The following is a 22,899-nucleotide window of genomic DNA, read 5'->3' as shown; positions in this document are numbered from 1 at the left end:
GGCACCACAAGACCAGCCTCTCAGGGTTGTGTTGAGGATTAACCGAGCAACCTGTGGACTTTGAGACCACACAGTAGTTTGGATCTCAGTTCAGTCATTTCTGAGATCTGGAGCAAAGTCCATAAATTGTTTAAGCCTCAGTCTTATCGAGAAAGTGGTAACTTCCTGCTTCTGTGCTGGGAATGAACTAAAGAATGTGCAGTGCCTGGTAGAGCATGGGAAGTCAGTAAGCCATAGTCTTTAGTACCAAATGGAGCTGCCCAGCCTCCTATACACTGAGCACATATTGGCTGAATTTGTTCAAGTCCCCAAATGATGCAGTTGGAAGAAGAAATGATAACTGACCCAGCAAGAGGCATATAGCTAAAAAGTAGTGGGCAGGGATTCAGTCCAGATCTCTCTGACTCTTTTTTTTTTTTTTTTTAATGATTTATTTATTTATTTATTTATTTATTTATTTATTTATTATATGTAAATACACTGTAGCTGTCTTCAGACACTCCAGAAAAGGGAGTCAGATCTCCTTACAGATGGTTGTGAGCTACCATGTGGTTGCTGGGATTTGAACTCATGACCTTTGGAAGAGCAGCCAGTGCTCTTAACTGCTGAGCCATCTCACCAGCCCGATCTCTCTGGCTCTTAACTTGATTTGTTATACCATGCTTGACCGTCAGACAAAGCAGCTAGGCCCCACATGGTGCTTGGTAATTCTAGCCTGTTGACTGAATGTACCTTTCTTTTAAGCTTCTTCTAAAAGCTTTATCTCTACTCTCAGCTATTCTCTGCAACCATCAGAACTCTAATACACTGGTCCAAGAAGCCAACTCAAAATAGGTAACAGACCGGAGTCTCTGTGTGATCTGTTTTTGTATGGTGGTGAGCTCTGGGGGGACATAGCTCAGTGCTCCAACCAGCCCAAGGGGATAAATTTGCATCTTACCCAACAAATTGCCTACAACAGACTCTTTGAAACATGGAAAAGATATCCCCCTAAGACCCAGGAAGGCTAAACGGTTAATCGCTTCCCAAGAGCTTTATGTATTACTAGGATACAGACCGCAACCAGAGATCATTAAACATCAAAGTTTATGTTCAAGAAGGAAAAAAAACAAAAATGAAAGGTCCAAACTCTCCACCTTAGCTGTCTTTACAAGTACCCCAAGTAGGAGAAAGTTCCGGAGCCCGTGTAAATATCAGGTAAAATGAGAGTGGATGAGATCCAGCCAGCAATAGCGGGGAAGAGTGGTGCCTGGCTCAGGCCTTTCATCTGGTCTTTCTCCGGAGCACAGTTTCCTTCTTCTCCCTTTTGGGGATAGGGGACCAGGGCCGTCTGGCCCACTTCTGAGCAGTTTTTGTCAGCTCGTCTACTTAGATGCCCTTGGTTTTCTCTTTGGTTCCTCTAGACCTGGCACCAGAGGTTCGTTAAACCACTCCAGCGCTGCCTTCCAGATGAATGCCTGGGGTTGCTCAGGGCCAGAGTGAACAGAGCAGAGCCCTTCCTGCGGCTTCCTGCAGTGCTTGGAATAGGCAACTCTGAGAGTTCACTCTGAAAGTGCCTTCCGATGCATCTGGGTGCTCACCTCCCTGCTCCTTGCTGAGGAGTTCCACGTGGAGTAGAAAGTCTTTGAATGAGCTATTTGTGCCTTTCCAGTCAACATCCTTATTGACACAGCTACAGATGGATCAGAGGTGTATAGAGGTCAGCGCCAACAGTCATCCGAGGGAATTTAGCAACAGCGTGAGGCTGAGGACAGCAGAGAGCTTTTGCAAGTGATGTTGTTTGTTTGTTTATTCATTCATTTACCCATCTATTTATTTGAGACAAGGCTGAACCTGCAGGAGTCTCCCTGATTTTGTATCCCACCTGTGTGCTGGGATTGCTGAAAGCAGTAATTGACTATCAGACAATGTGACTCTTTGGTCTGGGTTCCTACCATTGTATTGACATAGGAAGAACACATAGCATCATTATTTAGTTAGTGTACATAATGGATCTCTTACAGTCTTTTTAAGCATACTTTGTATACTTTGATTATATTGGTGCTTCACATGACCCTTTGTTTTCATCCCTGGGCATTAGACTCCTCCTTCCTCCCTCCATCCTACACAGTCCCCTTCTACTATCATGACAACACATGACATCACATGATAAGAACAGACACACACACACAGAGACATATACATTAAACATATGAGAAAATATACAGTGTTTACCTAACTTACCTTGTTTAATGTGAGAGCTCCAGGTCTATCCATTTTCCTGAAAATTACATAATAGTATTCTTTGTGGTTTAATGAAACTCAATTGTATGACCACATAATTGTCTGTCTGTCTGTTTATCTGTCTGCTCATCTGTTAATGGGCATCTAAGCTGATTACGTATCTTAGCTATTATGACTAGTTATGCAATGAGCATGGATGCTCAGATGCCCCTTTGATAAGCTGACTATGTATCTTAACTATTATGACTAGTTATGCAGTGGACAAGGATGCTCAGATACCTCTTTTGAACTGACCTTGATTCCTTCTGGAGTAATATTACCAAGGAGTAACATGGCTGGATCATATGGTATTATCTATTGATTTAGAAACAGAATCTCATTAAGTAGTCAAGGTTGGCTTCAAACTCACTTGTACTTCGGCCTCTGAAGTGCTCAGACACCTGTGTTGGCAGTTCTAGCGTGAAATTTCGGGCATCTCTGTAAGTGTTTTTTTGTAGTGGCTGCTTTAGCTCATATCCCATCAGGAATATTCTGGGGTTACCTGTTCCCTGAATCCTTGCCAACATTTGTTTCGATCATATATCTTGATTAGGATTCAGAAAATATAGTTTGTAACATATCAAATGTTGTATGTCATATCAAACTATATGTGTGTGTGTGTGTGTGTGTGTGTGTGTGTGTGTAGGTCAGAAGACAATTTGTGGGGGTCAGTTTTCTTCTACTATGGGGATCCATTCCCCACCCCACCCCCAAAGGACAGGAGAACACTGCTGAACTGTTTGTCTTCTTAGCTCCTTCCGAGTCAAGCATACGTGTGTGCGGCAGTTTATCTTACTGATTTAAAAGGATTCTAGGAGAGTAACTCAGCAGGCAAGGGTGCTTACTGCTAAGCCTAGTGACTTGAGTTTCATCCCCAGAAACCTATATGATGGAAGGAGACAACTGACAGCAGAAAGCTACTACTACTCACTACTCAAAATAAAATAAGCATATATGAGGCCTTAGATTTCACTGTTAGCAGCACACATACATACAAAATAAATACTGCCTTTTTGTGATTCTAGGGATGGAATTTAGGGCTTTATGTATCCCAGGTAAGTGCTTTGTCACAGCTATATATCAGCCTTTATTCATTTATTTTAAAAATTGCTTCTTAACCTAAAGAAAGGATCTTTTTCCCCTCCTATGTGAAATGATAGGAGATTAACATGTCAAAGAAGTACTTAGTGCGCTTCTGTGTATGTAAGTTATGGTTTTGAAAATCATGTAGGAGGATAATAAATGGTGTGCCAGTGAAGTCTAATGTCTCTCAGGCTCTTACCGTACAGACTGTGGCCACAGGTCATGCCCAGCCTTGCTCCTAAAAACCTCAGAGCCGTCTTCATGTGGTTAGCAGAGTCAGATTTAGGACTGATCTGGCCCGTCACTAGCAGGTTCTCGGATTCTCAGGGAAATACGTCCTCTGAGCTGCCTCTGGTGACCATGACCTTCTTTCCACAAGAAGGCTTGTGTTCTCAGAGCCCAAGCTGGACAGACCCAGCAGTATTGGGGACTTGCCACCAGACTCACAAGCTAGATGGCCTCACTTGTTAGCAGGCGAGGGATGTGCTCTGAGCCAGAACAGAGACCATGGGACTTTCTCCAAACTTGTTTTGTGTCTCAGATAATGACACCTTAGGCTTCTAGCCTTTAGCTTTCTAGTGGAGATGTTATTTGAGCTTGTAGCTATGGTCTCTCAGCTTTCCTATACTGCAACAAGCTGGGGTTTGTTTGTTTGTTTGTTTGTTTGGGATAAAGTCCCTGGCTGTCCTGGATTACATAGACCAGACTGGCCTCATACTCAGAGTTCTGCCTGCCTCTGCCTACTGAGTGTGTGCCACTCACTCTGGGCTGTGTTTGAATCTGAAGTTCTGTCTCACTCTGTCTCTTCTGAGTGAGGCAAGAGCCACCACGCCCATTGGTTAGAAAGTCTAACCAATGACTGTTTTTCTTATCTTTTCAAGAAATACTTTTAGAACACCATCTCTTTGTATAACCCAGGGAAAATAATCTAAATAATCAACTCTACCATCTTCCAGAGTCTTCTATAAAGTCTCTAGATATTGTAATGTTTGTGTCTTTGATACCTCTAATTATATCTACATTTGTGTACTTTAGCCTTAAAAATAGAATGATTCTCAGATTTAAAAAAAAAAAAAAACCCTCATTCTTTAAAGATCAAGTCAATTATGTACAGCTAAAGGGTTCTCACAGGGAAGACCCCCACCCCACCCCTAATCCCTTCACACCCCCCACCCCCACATGCACTGATATTTAAATGGAATTGCAAGGTTCTCCCAGGTAGGAACTGGGGCTTTGATCCTAAGCAGACATCAGATTTTAGTACCTGCTTGGTTCTTGACCTTTCTGAGGGTGTGATTCCCTATTTATTTTGTGGTCTTTCCCCAATGTATCTCAAGGAACAAAGAGAGAGAGAGAGAGAGAGAGAGAGAGAGAGAGAGAGAGAGAGAGAGAGAGAGAGAAAAGAAAGGGAAAAAAACAAAGAAAGACGGGGTGTGTAGTCTGGGTGTGTAGTCCTGGCTTGGCCAGAAATTCCCTGTATAGACCAGGTGGCCTCAAGCTATGAAACCCCTTCTTCAACTCCTGAATTCTCCTGAAGTTACCTGTGGCTTAAGCTGAGGCAGATAGGCCTGCGGTTCTAGTCACATCGGAGGACTAGTTTTCCAGTCCGTGTTTAGATGCTGGGTTTTTATTGGTTGTACCACATACCACCAGTGTGCATCTGGTGTGATATATGTCTTACCACGAGTGTTCAAAGTATCCAGAACCAGGCACGTGGCACATACCTGTATTCTTAGCACTCAGGAGGCTGAGTCAAGAGTACAAGTTCCAGACCAGATTGACCCCATCACACACATGTGCACACTCACACACATACACACACTCAAACACACTCATACCATATACACATTCATACCTACATATAAACACTCTCACATACACACTTACATACATACAGACTCACTCATACTCACACACATACTTATACATACACATTCACATATACTTATACCTATACGCTCACATATACATACTCTTACACACATATACAAACACACACATACACACACACTCATACAGATATACACACTCTCAAAATGTGTTGAAATTGGTGTTTTCATACTGCCTAGTGCACTAGAACATCAGTATTCCTAGGAAACGCCTCTCAGACCTCCCATGACTTCTGCTTCTTTTCTTGTTATGGGAGTGGGAGTGGTTCATTCTGATCATACCAATATACCACTCTTTTCCCAAGCCAGGGCTCCCCAGACTCTGCATTTTTAGTGAAACTCAAGTTTTACTACCATAGCTATTCCACTGATATAGCAGCCTGGTCCCTTTGGTCTTCAGTATCTGCTAGGTTATTTATTTATTTATTATGGTTCGGTAGTGTGACTTTCTGGAAAATGTGAGAGCAGATACATGTACCCCTATCAATCAGCTTCTCCTCCTACCTCTTCCCTGCTCCAACATTCTAGTGGTAGAAACTACCCAACTTTCCATGATAGATGAATAGATAAAGAAAAGTTATATGTATGTGTGTATGTGTATGTATATGCATGTATAATATATTTATAATACACATGCACACACACCCCCATATACAATGGAATATTGCTCAGCCTTAAAGGAAGGAAATTTTGACACATAGTGCAATATGGTTGAACTATGAAATAATGTTTTAGTTATGAAATTAGCTAAATATATAAGAACAAATACTGTATGATTCCATGTATATGAGATACTTGGTAAATTTATAAAGAGCAAAATTCACAGAGAGAAAGGAGCATAGTAGCCGGGCGTGGTGGCGCACGCCTTTAATCCCAGCACTCGGGAGGCAGAGGCAGGTGGATTTCTGAGTTCGAGGCCAGCCTGGTCTACAAAGTGAGTTCCAGGACAGCCAGAGCTATACAGAGAAACCCTGTCTCGAAAAACCAAAAAAAAAAAAAAAAAAAAAAAAAAGAAAGGAGCATAGTGGTTTCCAGGAACTGGGAGCAAAAGAGATGGAAGTTGCCTCATGTAGACAGAGTTTCAGTTCAGAGGGATGAAAGCATTATAGGAGGATAGTGTACAGCAGTGTGCATGTGCTCACTGCCACTGAACTGTGCACTTAACCATCAAGTGTGTTAGCCAGGCAGTGATGGCACATGCCTTTGATCTCTGCCCTCAGGAGGCAGAGGCAGGCAGATCTCTGTGAGTTCAAGGCCATCCTAGTGTACAGAGAGTTCCAGGAGAGCAGAGCTACTCAGAAAAAGACCTGTCTTGAAAAATCAGAAGAAAGGAAAAGAAAAGAAAAAAAAAAGGTGGAGTGTTCTGACAGTGTAGCTCATGGAAGGGCACTTGCAGACTTGTGTAAAAAAAAAAACAATACATTTAGGGCAGGTGAGATAGCTCAGCAGGTAAGAGCACTGACTGCTCTTCTGAAGGTCCTGAGTTCAAATCCCAGCAACCACATGGTGGCTCACAACCACTCGTAATGAGATCTGATGTCCTCTTCTGGCATGTGTGAAGACAGATACAGTGTATAATAATAAATAAATCTTAAAAAAAAAATACATTTAAAGCCGCACAGTGGTGGTGCGCACAGTGGTGGTGCACGCTTTTAATCCCAGCACTTGGGAGGCAGAGGCAGGTGGATTTCTAAGTTCGAGGCCAGCCTGGTCTACAGAGTGAGTTCCAGGATAGCCAGGGCTACACAGAGAAACTCTGTCTCAAAAAACAAAAACAAAAACAAAACAATAAATTTAGCCTGGTAGTGGTGGCGCACGCCTTTGTTCCCAGCACTCAGGAGGCAGGCAGATCTCTGAGCTTAAGACCGGCCTGGTCTACAGACTGAGTTCCAGGACAGACAGGGCTACACAAAGAAACCCTGTCTCCAACCCTCTACCTCCCCAAAAGAGATAAATTTTGTTACTTATTCTGTTGGCCTTTGTATGGCTATATTAAACTGCTTGGCAGAAATAGCTTAACGGGGTGGGGGGGAAGGGGGGAGTGCTGTACTTCACTCGTGGTTTCAGAGGGCTCAGTGCATCCAGACGAGGAGTCATGTGGGGCTGCTCAGACCATGAAGAGACGCACAGAACATGGCCCCTAGCAAGACATTCCTGTTAGATAGAGAGAGACTCGCTCACTGAGAACAACTTCTTTCATACAGGCTCCACCTCCCACAGTTCTGCTACTTCCAAGAGTCTGTTCAGAACTTAACTATTAGTTGATTGAAAAACAGTTATTAGGTCTGAAACTTCATGCCAGTCATCTCGAGGAACACCTTAGAGACTCACTAGAGGTACTCAGCCCGACTCCTAGGTGCCTCTCACTAGAGGTACTCAGCCTGACTCCTAGGCGCCTCTCACTAGAGGTACTCAGCCCGACTCCTAGGCGCCTCTCACTAGAGGTACTCAGCCCGACTCCTAGGCACCTCTCAGACCGACCAACTTGGTAATCGAGATTAGTCTCTGTTATATGTATTTTCAACACATGTACACATCTCAAAGTTATGTTTAGACAGGAGAAGGAAGGCTAGAGTAGTGCCGCAGGCGGATCTATGTGAGCCTGGGGGCCAGCCTGGTCTACAGAGTGAGCTTCAGGCCCATCAGAGCTAGACAGTGAGGTGATAGAGGAGTGGAGGAGTGGGGGTAAGGGAGAGAAAGGGAAATGAGGGCATAGTGAGCACGCAGCGACCCTTGGGTTGTGACTTTGACATCTCTGCCAGGGCGAGTGTCCACAGGGTGCTGTGACAGCCTGCCGCTGGTTGTCAGTCTCTCAGAATGTCAGGGTCAGCGCCTGTCACTTCACCCAGGCCCTAGCCCAGAACTGTGGGGAGACACTGCTTATGAAGTAAATCTTCCAGCTCTTCACACCACCCACTCTTTATCATTCACATGTTCAGGTGCTTGCTCGATGCAACAGGAATCTAATGGAGAGAGAGAGAGAGAGAGAGAGAGAGAGAGAGAGAGAGAGAGAGAGAGAGAGAGAGAGTGTTTTGCTTGCACAGGGCTAATTTTCAGGCCGTCCTAACTGGGCTCAGGCGCAGCTAAGCCCTGTGATGACATACTGTGCCTTGGACCAAGAATCAAAGACCGACTTCAGACTGGTCCTTCGCACTGGCTCCCCTTGCAGACTAGACAGTCAGTGAACTTACCTTTAGGTCCCTGTGCCCCTGTCAACAAACTGTTAAAGGATCATGGCATTTGGATGAACATAAATCAAAGCCAAGAATATTCAGCAGTGACTCTGGAAGAGGACCTGACCCTTATGGTCTTATGGTATGCACTCTGTGCTCAGTGCATACAATTCCCTGAAGTTTCACTTAAATGACCTTTTGTTGGAAGGAAGAGGGACAAGTCTAAGTTGACAATAATCTCCCTGTGGCCCTGACTGGCTTGAACTCAGTGTAGACCAGGTGGCCTTTGTCTTCCGAGTGCTGGGATTAAAGGGTGTGCCACCACATCTAACCTCAATAGTCTTGTTACTGTCTTGTGTGCCCTCCTGTCCCAGTCCTTCTCCTTCCCAGGATCAGGTTACAGCAACCTCATCTGCTTTTGGCAAGTCCTTTTCCTCAGACCGTGCAGGCCTAGCAGTTGGCTGGCTCCCACATCAGATTGTTTTCAAGCCAGATACAGAAAAGAGGCTCAGACTGCTGAGAAGAGAGTATGTTCGGTGGCTCGGTGGTAGATCACTTTCCTGGCTCGCTCAGGCCCTAAGTTGGATCCCCAGCACTGCAAACGTGTGTGTGGGTGTGTGGGTGTTTAAAGGCAGATACCAAGTGTAATGGGCTGGGGAGGCTAAGGCTCCTGGTTGTTGGTCCAAACCAAAGCCCCATGGAGCCCAAGAAAATGTCCTTGGCTTTGAGGATTCTTCTTTTTCCCTTGGATTCTAGTGCCTTTTTGTACAACACACAGAAGGTCCTGTGTAAGATGCTTCTTAGGCGATCTTTTTGAAAAGCAAGCAGTTTCCCTGTGCCATTGTGTGGAGGCCGTGAGGACTTCAGTAAATGGGGAATTTTGTAAACATCAAGTGATCGCTGTGGGGGTGAAATAAGACTGTGTGTCAGAAGCCTGTAGCAGAGATGAGCCTGGCCAGACGTCCATTTGTAGCCATGATGGTTGTCTGTGTGTGAAGCACGTGCCAACCTACTAGCGGGTGGAGTGGGGTAATGCGTGGAAGAGAAGTTTCTGAAGTCTGTGTCGGCATTTTCCTGTAACCATCCCCAAAGTCCAGGCTCTTGTCACTCACAGCTAATTGTTAAGTATTTCCTGCTTGTCCTCGCCTGTCTTTTAGGATGCAGTCTCTGCCTCCTGTGTGTGGCTGTGATGCTGGGTGCCCCTGTACACGCCCCTCTGTTTTCCCTCGCCGTGGCTTCCCGGACCTTCAGATGAGGATGGTTTGGTTTTATTTGTTTGTTTTTATCCTGGCTCCCACTTTTTTCTGTCAATGATGTTTCTGTCTCTCCAGGTCCTCCAACCATGGGAACCATTTTCTCTCTCTCCGTCAGGAGAAAGAGCCTCTGTTTCTGCTTTTTACCTGGGAAGAGGCCAAAGGGGGTATCTAGGGCTTTTAAGATTGTAAATTGTTTTTCGAAGATTTATTTTTATTTTATGTGCACGAGTGTTTTGCCTGCATATGTGTCTGTACCATTTGTGTACAGTGTCCACAAAGGCTGGCACAGGGCATCAGAACCCTTGGAACTGGAATTTCACATGGTTGTGAGGTGCCCTATTGGATACTGGGAGCTGAACCCAGGTCCTCTGCAAGAGCATCTAGTGCCCTTAGCAACTGAACCGTCTCTCCGGTCCTATTTTTATTTTTTAAAACTATGTGTATCCCTGAGTATATATGTGGGTGTGAGTACAGGTGCTTATGGAGGCTCGAGGTATCACATCTCCTGAAGCTGAAGTTAAAGGTGGTTGTGAGCCATCCAGTGTCGGTACTGGAAACCAAACTGGGTCCTCTGAAAGAACAGGAAGTGCTCTTAACTGATGAGCTATCTTTCTAGCCCTGGAGTCCAGGCTTTTGAGTAACCACTAAGGTTTCTGTCTTACACCCTCCAGTGCCTCTGTGGGCAACATTAAACCTTCAGCTGAGGTCTAGTGATAATCTCGCTGAAACTCCTCCATGGCTGTTACACAGAGCCAGTGATTTCCTGTAGTGCTTGCTTCTCCTAGAGTCTCAAAGACAAGTTTCCTAATCACAAGAGATTTTGCTCGTAGTCTTGCCTGACATTTCTGAGTCTTTGAAAATAGAAAATCCTTGAGCAACACCATGTCATCAGCATCCGGTGAGCCTAGCCAGCTTGCTGTGTCTGCCCCGTTTGCATCCAGCAGAACTGGCTCGTACCTGCCCTGCGTGTGGATACAAGTGTGAGCACCAGGCCATCTCCAAGGTCTTGCTTGGTAAAGTGGGTCCTTTCATTAACCATGGAACAGAAAGAGCTAAGTGTATGCGCTTGTGCTCCGCCCAGCTGTTGGTAGGGCGTGCACTCAGTGGACGTTTGGTGCTCAGGAAATGCCTGATGATCGTGGGTCCGATTGCTCATTTTCCCCAGTCTTCTGGTTGCTGATTCTTAGCTATTTATTCTCCGTGTTACACAAATGCCCGGCTTTTGCAGCCCTGAACTCCCTATTTGAAAGGCTACCCAGGGAGGTCAGGGGTGGTCCCATGTTTTCCTTGAAGTGTCTCTTAGTCCCATTTCAAAGGAAAACAGACCTAGTGGGTTTAGAAAAGCAAGACCCACCAGAGGGTCTGGAAAGAACCTAAGTGGCTCTTGCCTAGGTGTCCTTGAAGATTCAAGTGCAGGCTATGTATGGGCCAGTCTTCAGAGTCCTGGGCTCTCAGCATTTGGTTTTCCTGAAGGGTCTTAAGTTCACGGTCCCCTTGCTTGGGACTATAACTGTCATAGCAGTGACTTGTAAATGGAGCCTGAAATGTTACAGTTGTTTGTTTTTTTTGCCATGATGATAGTGATAACGGTGACATTGACATCCTCAGGGTGTCCGGGCTGAGCCCTACTTCCTGGAGTCTACGCTGACCATCACCCATGCTTAGGGAATGGAAACTTACTGAGCTCAGCTCCATACATGCAGAATCTGTATTCCCAGGGTGGCAGCAGCAAACAGAAAGGACAGCAAGCTTCTCTCTCTGTTTTTTCTCCTCATCTGCTCCCTTGGTTTTATCTTCTCTCTGGATGTTTGTGTGAGCAGGAAGCCCTTACAGTGGCTGTAGGGTAGGTGCATCCCTGGCACTGGCTCAGATGCCCTCTTTGGGGCCTTTTGGGTAGCACTCATGAGGGCAGTAGGTGCAGTTCCCAGGTCGCTGGCTGCAAGCCTCAGCTTGCCTGCAACCACAACCATCCCGGCAGCTCAGGTGCTAGCCTGGCAGGAGACAGGAGCACAGCTGACTGCACTTCAGGCCCCTGGCTTGGAGGCCTGTCAGGGAGGGAAGCTCCTGAGAGCCCAACCTGTGTTTATCTGTTCCTGAGCAGGAGCCAGGGAAACCTTAGGACTCCACCTTTCTATTCTCTGAAGACATTCCCTCCTCCTGAGGAGCCGGGCAGCCACAATGATCCCCAGGGCCAGTCACGAACACAAACACAGGATTATTTCTGTTGAGAAAGAAAAGAGGCTGAATGTTCTTGTCTGGTTCTCTGGCTAGAGTAGGTGATGGGATTGTATATTTGGGGCTCCATTCTTCCCTTTGCATTTCTTTGGCGCTTACAGAGAGGATAGTTAACTAGTGAAGGAAAGGAAATGGTCTGGGGTGTGTGTGTGTGTGTGTGTGTGTGTGTGTATGTGTGTGTGTATGCACATGGGTGGTATCAGTAGAAGGTAGATTAGAGATGGTAAGAGAACAAGATGGTCTGGTGTATGTGTGATGTGTGTGTGTGTGTGTGTGTGTGCATGTATGTGGTGTGTGTGTGTACCTGTGTGTCCATGTGTTTTGTGTATACATATGGGAAGTATGTACATGTGTGTGTGCATGTGGTGTGTGCATGTACATGTGTGTGCATGTGTGGTGTATGTGCATATGGGGAGTGTGTACATGTGTGTGGTGTGTGTGCCCATGGGTGGTATCAGTAGAAGGTACAGAGATAGGCTGGTGCTCATGTGGTTTGTGTGTGTGGGGGGTATATGTGTGGTTTGTGTGTATGTGTGTGTGTGTGCATGAGAGTGCATGTGCACATGGTATCAGTAGAAGGTAGTTGGAGACAGTAGAACAGGGATGGGCTGGTGAATGAATGCTAAATGATAATGATGGAGGTAAAATTCAGGACCTTGAATGGGGAGTAATAGAGTTACGATCACAGCCTTTCATCTTGGGTTCAAATCTCAGCTCAGTCACTTACTATCTCTATGGCTTTTGGGAAGATCAAACAAACAAAACCAACCAACAACAAACCCTGTAAGCCCACAGGAGTAATCTGCGCTGTGGGTGTAGCTCAGTCGGTAGAAAGCTTGCCAGCATGCATGAAGCTCTGGGCTCAGCTCTCAGTACGCATAAGCTAGGTAGGTATGGTGGTGTGTGCTTGTCATGAGACACACCACCTAAAATAACAAAATATTGTAGAGCATGTAGTTGAAAAGGGATGTATAACAATATGTATGTATGGATGGATGGATTTAAAAAAATATGAAAATAAGGTTGGGAGAAAGGTTTCAGTGAGAGAGAGGATAACAGGAGATGAAAGAGAAATGACCAACATTCAGTGTGTGTACATATGTGTGTGTGTGCATGTGTGTGTGTGTGTGTGTGTGTATGCCTATCAAAAAATAAAAGCTCTATACATATTAGTACACACACACACACACACGAACATGTTAAAGAAAAGGTATTGAACCCAGGGAAAGAGACTGTTGAGAGACTGTAACAGTATTTTGAAAGACACTTCTGGGTTTATAATCCGATTAAGCCTGGTTCTGCTTGGCCCATACCTTTCTCTTACCCAGGAGGGAGGTCTAAGCCAATGTTAATTATACTTAGCCCGTTCTTTTTTTTTTTTTTTTAAAGATTTATTTATTATATGTAAGTACACTGTAGCTGTCTTCAGACACTCCAGAAGAGGGAGTCAGATCTTGTTACGGATGGTTGTGAGCCACCATGTGGTTGCTGGGATTTGAACTCTGCACCTTTGGAAGAGCAGTTGGNTGCTCTTACCCACTGAGCCATCTCACCAGCCCCACTTGGCCCATTCTTGCTAAAACTGCAGTTCACTTGCTCTGGGGATCTTTGTGCTCTATAGTGTTAGATTATTTTCTTTAAATTTTTACTTATTTATTTGTTTGTTTATTGAGATCTGTTTATTTTTATTATATGTGTATGAGTGTTTTGCCTGTGTGAATGTCTGTGAACTACGTGTGTACTTAGTGTCCACAGGGGCCGGGAGAGGGCATCAGACCCCCTGGAGTTCCAGGTGGTTGCGAGCCACTATGCATGTGGTACTGGGAATTGAACCTGTGTCCTAAAACAGCGGGCAGTGCTCTTAACAGCGGAGCTAACTCTCTAGCCTCATCTCGTAGATTGGTAAGCATTACAAAAGAGGATTGCATATATGGCTTACTTGTTTATTTATTAGAAATTACAACTAAATTTTTAAAAAATTAAAAAAAAAACACAGAGTAATCTGTGTTTAAGTTAATATAAATATAGCAAACCTTGGTACAAATAGACATGTGTGTGTGTGTGTGTGTGTGTGTGTGTGTGTGTGTTAACTCGTACATGTTCATTGTTATGGTTATAGTAATAATAATTTTTATTGCATCAAGTTCCCTAGGGCATCAGCAATTAGGAAGGACTTCATCACACTCTCTGCCCTCAAAGCCTTAGGTGTGCCCTGAAGACTGTCCCCCAGGTGGCATGTCCTCCACTTCATCTTTGTCTGTCTGTGACATGCAGCTTCCATTTTCTCATCTAGGCCCCGCTGGCTTCGAGCCACAGTCGCTTTGTCCTGCCAAAGACACCAGCTCTCTCCTCTGGCTCTGTCCTCAAGTTTTTCCCAGGCACGGAACCTTTTCATCCTGTGACTCAGGGCTGCTTTTTGGCTCTTGTAAATCCATGCTGAGTGTTGTAGCCTCTTGTCATGGCCTCTTGTCTCCTTGGCTGTCTCTTGTCTTCTACCTCCTCAGCGCCATCTTGTCTCTTTGCACGGTTAGGCTCTGGAGAGTGAATTTCTAGACAGACCCCAGGGCTTCTCTTTGAAGTCATTCACCCTGGGTCTTCAGGTCTGTGGTGTCCTGTGAAAGAGGTCGAATAACCCCTCAAGGCTGCTCACACCTTTTCCAGAGTCGAGGGACAGACATTCCCTCCCCTCTCAAAAGTCCCCCCCCCTCGTAGTTTAAAGAAGGTAAAAAGCCCTTCTTCTAGAGACCAGCCCCAAGGTGGGTAACAATACTGTACAAAGATGTCTGTGTCTACCATGGTACCCCTGTGCATCCATCCCCTTTCACACCGTTCCCCGGCTCCACCTTTCCTGGTAGCAGGCTTGGGTTGCCTTCAGTCTCCCTGTTGATCCCTAGAGCTGGCAGGTTTGGGGGGGTGGGGGATGGGAGGCAGAGAGGAATAAACCTCATGTTCTCTGTTCAGCGTTTAACTGGGGTAAACTTGGCTCACCCGCTGTGTTGGGTTGCTTCCATCCAGGACTCTCTATAGACAGTTAAGATCTGTTTCCACATGACCAAGAAAATAGAAAGTGGAGTGGAGAGATGACTCAGGGCTGACACTCTCAGTGACCACACGACTGGAACAGGTTCTGTAGGTCTCCACTGGGCTCCCTTGTTGTTCACCATGAAGTCATGTATGTGCCTGTGTGCTCACATTATCTGTCTTTATGTGGTGAAATACAACTTTAAGCATGGAGTGGGTACACTTTTAATCCCAGCGCCTGGGAAGCAGAGGCAGATGAATCTTTACGAGCTGCCGGCCGGCCTTATCTATATAGCAAGCTCCAGGCCAGTCACAGCTACGTAGAGACCCTGTTTCAAAAAATAACAACACCAAAACCAAAACCGTACCTCCTTGGCACGGTGCTTTGAACATGCTAAGTGCTCATTAATGTTGGCTGCTATTAGTATCTTTCTCGTAGTTGCTTAATAGTAAAAGCAATCCGCATTAGCACAGAGCGTGTAAAGAGTTCGTTCAGTTGGGCATGGGCAGAGGTTTGAACACATTCTTGTGTCGTGTGCTGGGAAGGGGGTGTGCATTGTAGTCTTTATTAACAGGCTCTGGGAATTTATACTGACATGGAAATTTAGCATCGATTTTTTTTTTTTTTACTCCCTCAGTTGTTGGCTTTTAAATATATGTATTTATTTATTTTAAGTGTGCTGGGGATAACACCCAGGGCCTTGTACAACCCCCAGCAAGGGCTCCACACTGAGCTGGCAAGCACTTTGTATCCACTAAGCTCCACCCCCAGCCCTTAACTGTTAAGTTGGAGATGATTCTAAGTGTTTTCAGCACCTGGGGTGGAGATGGAGCTCAAGCCTGCAGCCCCACCGTGGGATCTGGGTATCCGTGGCAGCCTCAGCAAACCTGCAGCCCCACTGTGTTCCTTTGTTTTTTCTAATTTCTAAGAGAGAGGGTGAGAGGAGGCCATATGTTAGAATTTTTGAAAAAAGATACCAAGGGATATATGTGTTCTATAGGGTCGAAGAGAGCCAGGATGATAATCTTCAGGCCTTTGAAGTCTGCATTGCCCCCAGGAGGGTGTTGGCAAAGCTCTGGCTGATGGTTAATTTGATAGCCCAGCTCTGGGAGGGCAGAGCATGAGGCCCATGGCGGTGCTTTGTCTGATACCGGAGACTCCGGTGTCTGTCTCCCGGCATAAATGTGACACCTGCTGCAGGAGGACCAGGCCCTGGCAGCTGGTACCCTGGAAGGAGAGGCCCAGCCAGAGGCAGGAGGAATCACTTAACAAGGGACAAGTGACAAGTGTCAGTCATTCAATCAGCACATTCTTTAGCTCCAGTCGCTCCCGGTGGGGCAAGCAATGGCTGGGTATCCACTGGCAGAATCGACACAGAGACGGAGATGAGGAGGATCCAAATGCAGTGCCTGTGCCCAGAGCCTGACACGGAGCATGTGCTGAGTGAACACCGGCAGGGCCATGGGGAGGTGACAGAAGGACCACAGAGTCAGTGCCACAGAGAGGACATATCCAAGTCCCCAACTCAGGAACTGTTAGGAGAAAGACAAGTATCAAGCACTTTGTGAGTCAGACCCTAGATATTTCACTGTTCACAGAAGGCCTGGTGGATGGAGCAGATGTTTCTATTCCCACCATCCCAATGAAGAAAGCAAGGTTAAGGAGATGCTGTGGCTAGCTCAAGGTGGTACAACTGTATGTGTGTGTGTGTGTGTGTGTGTGTGTGTGCAGGTAGACCCGTCACTCTGAAGCCTGAAGACGCATCTGTTGACCATCCAAATCTCATGTCTCAGAACCATGTAGACATACCTATGACCTGTAGGTGAGGGGCTGGCTCCATTTAACCTCACTGAGTTTCCTGTCTTTTCCTTGGCCACAGAGAGAGCCTTCAGACGAAGAGGAACAGTTGAGAGTTCTTCACTTAGTTCAGTTCTGAGGTCAGCAAAGAAGCCAGGGCTTTACAGCCAATAAGTGGATTAGGGAAACCAGCTGATGCTCAGTTGCCAAGAAGAGACTTCAAGAGCATTCTGGCTAAATTAGCCTATCAGGATTCTTCTAAAAAAGGAGGGGCGGTGGAGCCTGGAGAAAAGCTCAGCCGTTTAGAGCAATTGCTGTGCAGTGGTGAGAACCAAAGTTCAGATCCCAGCTCCCATGTAAAAAGCTGAGTATCTGGGCTGGTGAGATGGCTCAGTGGGTAAGAGCACCCGACAGCTCTTCTGAAGGTCCGGAGTTCAAATCCCAGCAACCACATGGTGGCTCATAACCATCCGTAACAAGATCTGGCGCCCTCTTCTGGAGTGTCTGAAGACAGCTACAGTGTACTTACATATAATAAATAAATCTTTAAAAAAAAAAAAAAAGAACGGGCTAAGTATAATTAACATTGGCTTAGACCTCCCTCCTGGGTAAGAGAAAGGTATGGGCCAAGCAGAACCAGGCTTAATCGGATTATAAACCCAGAAGTGTCTTTCAAAATACTGTTACAGTCTCTCAACAGTCTCTTTCCCTGGGTTCAATACCTTTTCTTTAACATGTTCGTGTGTGTGTGTGTGTGTGTGTGTGTACTAATATGTATAGAAGACAGCTACAGTGTACCTACTGCTTGTAAAAAAATAAATCTTTAAAAAAAAAAAAGCTGAGCATCTGACACATGTGCAGGGGCCTGAGGCAGGGGCATAGCTAGGGCTTGCTGGCTGGCTTTCAGTCTTGTTGAGAAAATGTGAACCTCAGGTTCCTGGGGAGGCCTAGCCTCAAATAGGTATGGAGTGATTGAGGAGGACCCCTGATGCCTTCCGGTGTGCACGCGTGCATACTCCGTACACATGCGCACACGCAGAGAGGGGACTCACGGGTGTGTGTGTGTGTGTTAAGATTTGTGTTTCCGTGTTTTTGTTTTCAATATGTGTCTGTGCACGTATCCTTGGAGGCTAGAAGTTCCCGTCACTTAAGTGTGACTGAATATCTGTGTAGTAACCCACAGCCTATGTCCATGGCTGAGGCGTCTGACTCCAGGACTCCTCGAAGCTCTGCTAAAGAGTAGCTGCGGGAGAAAGAGTAGATGATGACAGACATTGGCTTGTGAGAGCTGCCTTCTCTAATCTTGGAAGACAAATAGATCCTTGGCTGAGAACTCCAAGCTCCTCTTTCCACATCTGTAAGACAAGAACGATCGCACCTGACCTAACTCCGGCGTCTGAAAAGGCTCGGATGACGCCGTGCCTCTGAGAGGCACACCACAGCCACAGAAGAAAAGCAGCCTGACCCCCCTCCCCCCCATCAAGCTCCAGTCTGTGACTCCGTGCCCACCCCTCCGAGCATCAGCACCTAGCACTCATGCACAATGTGATGGCTGCCTCTGCTTGTGGACGTTGTACATCGTGGTGCGCACTAGGCTCCGCACCACGATGTACAACGTCCACAAGGCTAAGTATAATTAACATTGGCTTAGACCTCCCTCCTGGGTAAGAGAAAGGTATGGGCCAAGCAGAACCAGGCTTAATCGGATTATAAACCCAGAAGTGTCTTTCAAAATACTGTTACAGTCTCTCAACAGTCTCTTTCCCTGGGTTCAATACCTTTTCTTTAACATGTTCGTGTGTGTGTGTGTGTGTACTAATATGTATAGAAGACAGCTACAGTGTACCTACATATAATAAATAAATAAATCTTTAAAAAAAAAAAAAGCTGAGCATCTGACACATGTGCAGGGGCCTGAGGCAGGGGCATAGCTAGGGCTTGCTGGCTGGCTTTCAGTCTTGTTGAGAAAATGTGAACCTCAGGTTCCTGGGGAGGCCTAGCCTCAAATAGGTATGGAGTGATTGAGGAGGACCCCTGATGCCTTCCGGTGTGCACGCGTGCATACTCCGTACACATGCGCACACGCAGAGAGGGGACTCACGGGTGTGTGTGTGTGTGTTAAGATTTGTGTTTCCGTGTTTTTGTTTTCAATATGTGTCTGTGCACGTATCCTTGGAGGCTAGAAGTTCCCGTCACTTAAGTGTGACTGAATATCTGTGTAGTAACCCACAGCCTATGTCCATGGCTGAGGCGTCTGACTCCAGGACTCCTCGAAGCTCTGCTAAAGAGTAGCTGCGGGAGAAAGAGTAGATGATGACAGACATTGGCTTGTGAGAGCTGCCTTCTCTAATCTTGGAAGACAAATAGATCCTTGGCTGAGAACTCCAAGCTCCTCTTTCCACATCTGTAAGACAAGAACGATCGCACCTGACCTAACTCCGGCGTCTGAAAAGGCTCGGATGACGCCGTGCCTCTGAGAGGCACACCACAGCCACAGAAGAAAAGCAGCCTGACCCCCCTCCCCCCCATCAAGCTCCAGTCTGTGACTCCGTGCCCACCCCTCCGAGCATCAGCACCTAGCACTCATGCACAATGTGATGGCTGCCTTCTGTGTGGGCCGTACCACTGGCTGTACTCTGTGGTTGGTTGTCTTGTGGACCATGGTCTGGTCTTGCTATGTAGCCCAGGCTGGCCTTGGATTCAGCAATGCTGTCTTTGTTCCCCTAGATTTTTGGTGTGTCGTAGGCATCTGCCACCACACTTAGCTGTTTATTCTCTGGTTTTTGTTTTGTTAACTCTGTCCCCGTTGGTGCTCACACAGGGATCCCGTGACACTTAAACTGTTCATTCCCAAGGGTGGATGACTGTCAAACTCCTTTTATGTGATTCCCTGCCCCCCTCTAGTGATGCTTCAGTTTGACTTCTTTTTAGCAGAGCTTATGTTGTGCTAGGCATGGACTCCAGAGCTGAGATGTAGCCCAGCCCCTCAAGGGCATCTTAATAAAGCAGCCCAATGGAGAGGCCCCTGCTCACTCCGGTTCTTACCATACCCTTGTTATTGTTTGTTCTATGACCCCAGATTGGTCATGTCAGTAGCTTTGCTCCCATTTTCCTTACCTGGAGTAGGATGAAGTGATCTTAAAAACTGGTCTGATGGTTCCTGATTCTGACTTATGGCTCACAGTGTTGTACATTTGCTTACTTTAAGTCCAGCACCCCTGCCCAACCATTCTCCCTATAGTCAAGAAGGCCTTGGCGTCTAGTGAATTGCAAACGACCCCTGGGCTGCAGATGACCCCTGGGCTGCGGATGACCCCTGGGCTGCGGACGACCCCTGGGCTGCAGACGACCCCTGGGCTCCGACTCTTCCCACACTTACCTTGCCTTTGTTTGTGTAGGAATGCCTGCTGGCACATCAACAGTTTCCTGTCCCCTCCTTCCCACCGTGGTTCTTTCTGCCTCCACAGTTGTGTGCAAACTAACCAGTTCCAGGGCAAACACGAGGGTGTCGCAAATAGCCCCAGATCAGGGCAGAACTAAATTTGTGGAACAGATACAAAGCCTCCTTTATCCCCACCTCCCATAATCCTCTGCTGCTGCCCTGGAAGTAGGCTTTGTCACCATTTCTTGACTGGGCCTTTGAGAAATCACCCACCACGAGCAACTAGGTAAGAATCATGTTGCAGTGGACCCCACGGTACATGACCATAGCCCTGTTCACCTGGCAGGGTTCCTTCTCTGACTTAGGGGAAGGCATAGGTCTTTCCCATCACCTGCCTCACCCATTTCATACCTACCTTGTGAGGTGGGGTGAGGAGAAGCCACTCACCTCTCTTATCTCTACCTCTCTAATCTTACAGATTTATGGGCCCCTGCATTAAGTTGGCCTTGTTCTGTCCTTCTCCCCTTTCACAGGGTATGGCAGCTGGCGAGAACTGGCCAAGGCCCTAGCCAGCAGGAACATCCCAGCCGTTGATCCGAATCTCCAATTCTACCGTCCCCAGCGGCTGAGCCTCAAGGTACGTGGTGGGTCCAGTCTGTTTTACACCCTCCCTGATGCTGGACCATCCAAGGCCATCAGTTGCCCTCAGTTGCTCCATGGCCTTAAGGGGAATCTTCTCTGTGGTCTGTTCAGAGGGGAGGCAGCTGGTGGAACCCCAGTTGCTCCTTAAAGTTCTAGCTGAGTGCAGATATCTATCTATCTTGTCTTCCTCAGAGCCCCAGTGGGCCTAGTTGTTTAGGGTTTTTGTTCACACTACCCAAGTCTGAGCTGTCCCAGACATGCGGTGTCTGTCTCAGACAACACAGCCTTTTTTTAAAAATCTATTTATTTTATTTATATGAGTATACTGTTATTGTTGTCAGACACACCAGAAGAGGGCATCAGTTCCCATTACAGATGGTTGTGAACCACCATGTGGTTGCTGGGAATTGAACTCAGGACCTCAGGAAGAAGAGTCAGTGCTCTTAACCACTGAGCCATCTCTCCAGTTCCAGACAACACATCCTAAGCTAGTATATGGCTTAGAGATAGAGCTTTTGCCTAGCTTGATTTTTATCCCCATCTACACACACACACACACACAGAGAGAGAGAGAGAGAGAGAGAGAGAGAGAGAGAGAGAGAGCATTCCTACACATTAGCCAGTATATCCTAGAGACAGGACTGACCTTGATGATAGTACCAGACACATGGTACTGAAAGCCAGCGCTGGTAAAGTAGACAAATGCCTTTTCTGCAAACAGCTGAGGTGCAGTTTGTCATGAAGCAATTCTCTATAGTGTCGCTCAGGTGGTAGATTAGAGAAACTGAAGGCCATTCCCATTTGAACCCTCTTCCCACCTCCAAACCCTGCAACTGTTGACCATAGAGCAGACATGAATCCCCAAAGCTGGATGAGACCCAAGTAACTCTGTAGACTATGTAGTAAGTAGAGAGGGCCTGGAGTGTCTTTGAGGGATTTCTATTTGTTGAAACCAGTGACAAGTCTGGATAGAACTTGGGGGTAGGGGCTGAAGGAATAAGAAATCACAGCTCCTGCTCCAAGGGGGTCCAGAGTCCATTTTTTCTCATGGTTGAAAACTTCAGGGGTGTGAACAGAAACCGGAGTGCATGTTGACAAGCCTGAGATACTCTCCTCAGGGATGTGGTGTAAATAATGAATGAGACAGTGTCCCTTAAGCTGACAAGCTTCCTTGAAGCAGGAACTATGTCCCATGACCCCTTCCTACTCCACAGGCAGCTTCAAGGAGCCCAGAATCCTGTTCTGTCTCCAACTTCTTAATAATCTTTTCACCAAGCTCTTTCTTTGTTTTGCTGATAGGACCAAGAAATTGCCCGAAGTAGGAGTAGGAACAATAGCTACCTGAAGTGGAACAAGCCTGTTCCCTGGCTCTCAGAGGTAAAGATCTCTACTGAACCTGGTCTGTGTGTGCAGGGTGTGTGTGTGTATTCTGCCTGCGTGTATATGTATTTCTGGTTAGGCCAGAAGAGGGTGTTGAATCCCTTGGAACTGGAATTATAGACAGTTGTGGGTGCTGGGAATTGAACCCTGGTCCTCTGGAACTAGTGCTCTTAATTAACCATTGAGCCATCTCTCCAGCCCCTGTACCTGGTCTTTAAAGGGTCTTAAACAGATGAAATGGGAGCACAAACATTTGCTGCAGTCCTACTGTGTGCCTATCCATCTCCCATCAGCTGTTTTGACTCTGTAAGGTAGTATGGTGTTAACCCAGCCTTCCGTTGCTAGAGCAACCACCTGGCACAATCCACTCCTAAGAATCTTCCCCTAGGAAGAAGAAGGGTATCATCGCACATGGTTTCAGAGGTTTAGTTCTAGCTTGGTTTGCTCTGTTGCTTGGGCCTGTGTAGCACAGCACATCTTGGTGAGAGCTAGAGGAGGGTTATTCTAACATCCGAGTGTATAGAAAGCAAAGAAGACAGGGAAGGGTCCGTCCTAATATCTCTCCAGCATCAGACTTCTGAGACCTCTTTCCTTTAGGCTCCGCCCATTCCCAGTAGCACTGCAGGCTGGGACTTATAGGCATTTCAGAGATACTGTTGATCCAAATTGTAGAGGTCATTATTCTTATTTTATAGGTGGGAAAGCAGTGTAGAGGGAGGTTACACGACTTTCACGGCTATGCCAATCCCCAGTCTTAAAGATAACAACCTTCCCAAGA

General features: G+C 46.4%; 1 protein-coding gene across 3 annotated transcripts in view; it reads left to right on the top strand.

The window, feature by feature from the left end:
• B4galnt3 (beta-1,4-N-acetyl-galactosaminyltransferase 3) overlaps positions 1-22,899 on the top strand; it is a 93,654-nt gene that overhangs the window by 44,876 nt on the left and 25,879 nt on the right. For all 3 annotated transcript variants that reach the window (XM_021190974.1, XM_021190973.1, XM_021190975.1), the window contains exons 2-3: positions 20,633-20,736; positions 22,041-22,118. In XM_021190974.1, the coding sequence (XP_021046633.1) occupies positions 20,633-20,736; positions 22,041-22,118 (182 nt within the window). The remainder of the gene's footprint in view (positions 1-20,632; positions 20,737-22,040; positions 22,119-22,899) is intronic.

The sequence above is a fragment of the Mus pahari genome, chromosome 2, assembly GCF_900095145.1.
Source record: "Mus pahari chromosome 2, PAHARI_EIJ_v1.1, whole genome shotgun sequence".
Lineage (NCBI taxonomy): Eukaryota > Metazoa > Chordata > Mammalia > Rodentia > Muridae > Mus > Mus pahari.
This window is presented reverse-complemented; position numbering and strand designations above follow the sequence as displayed.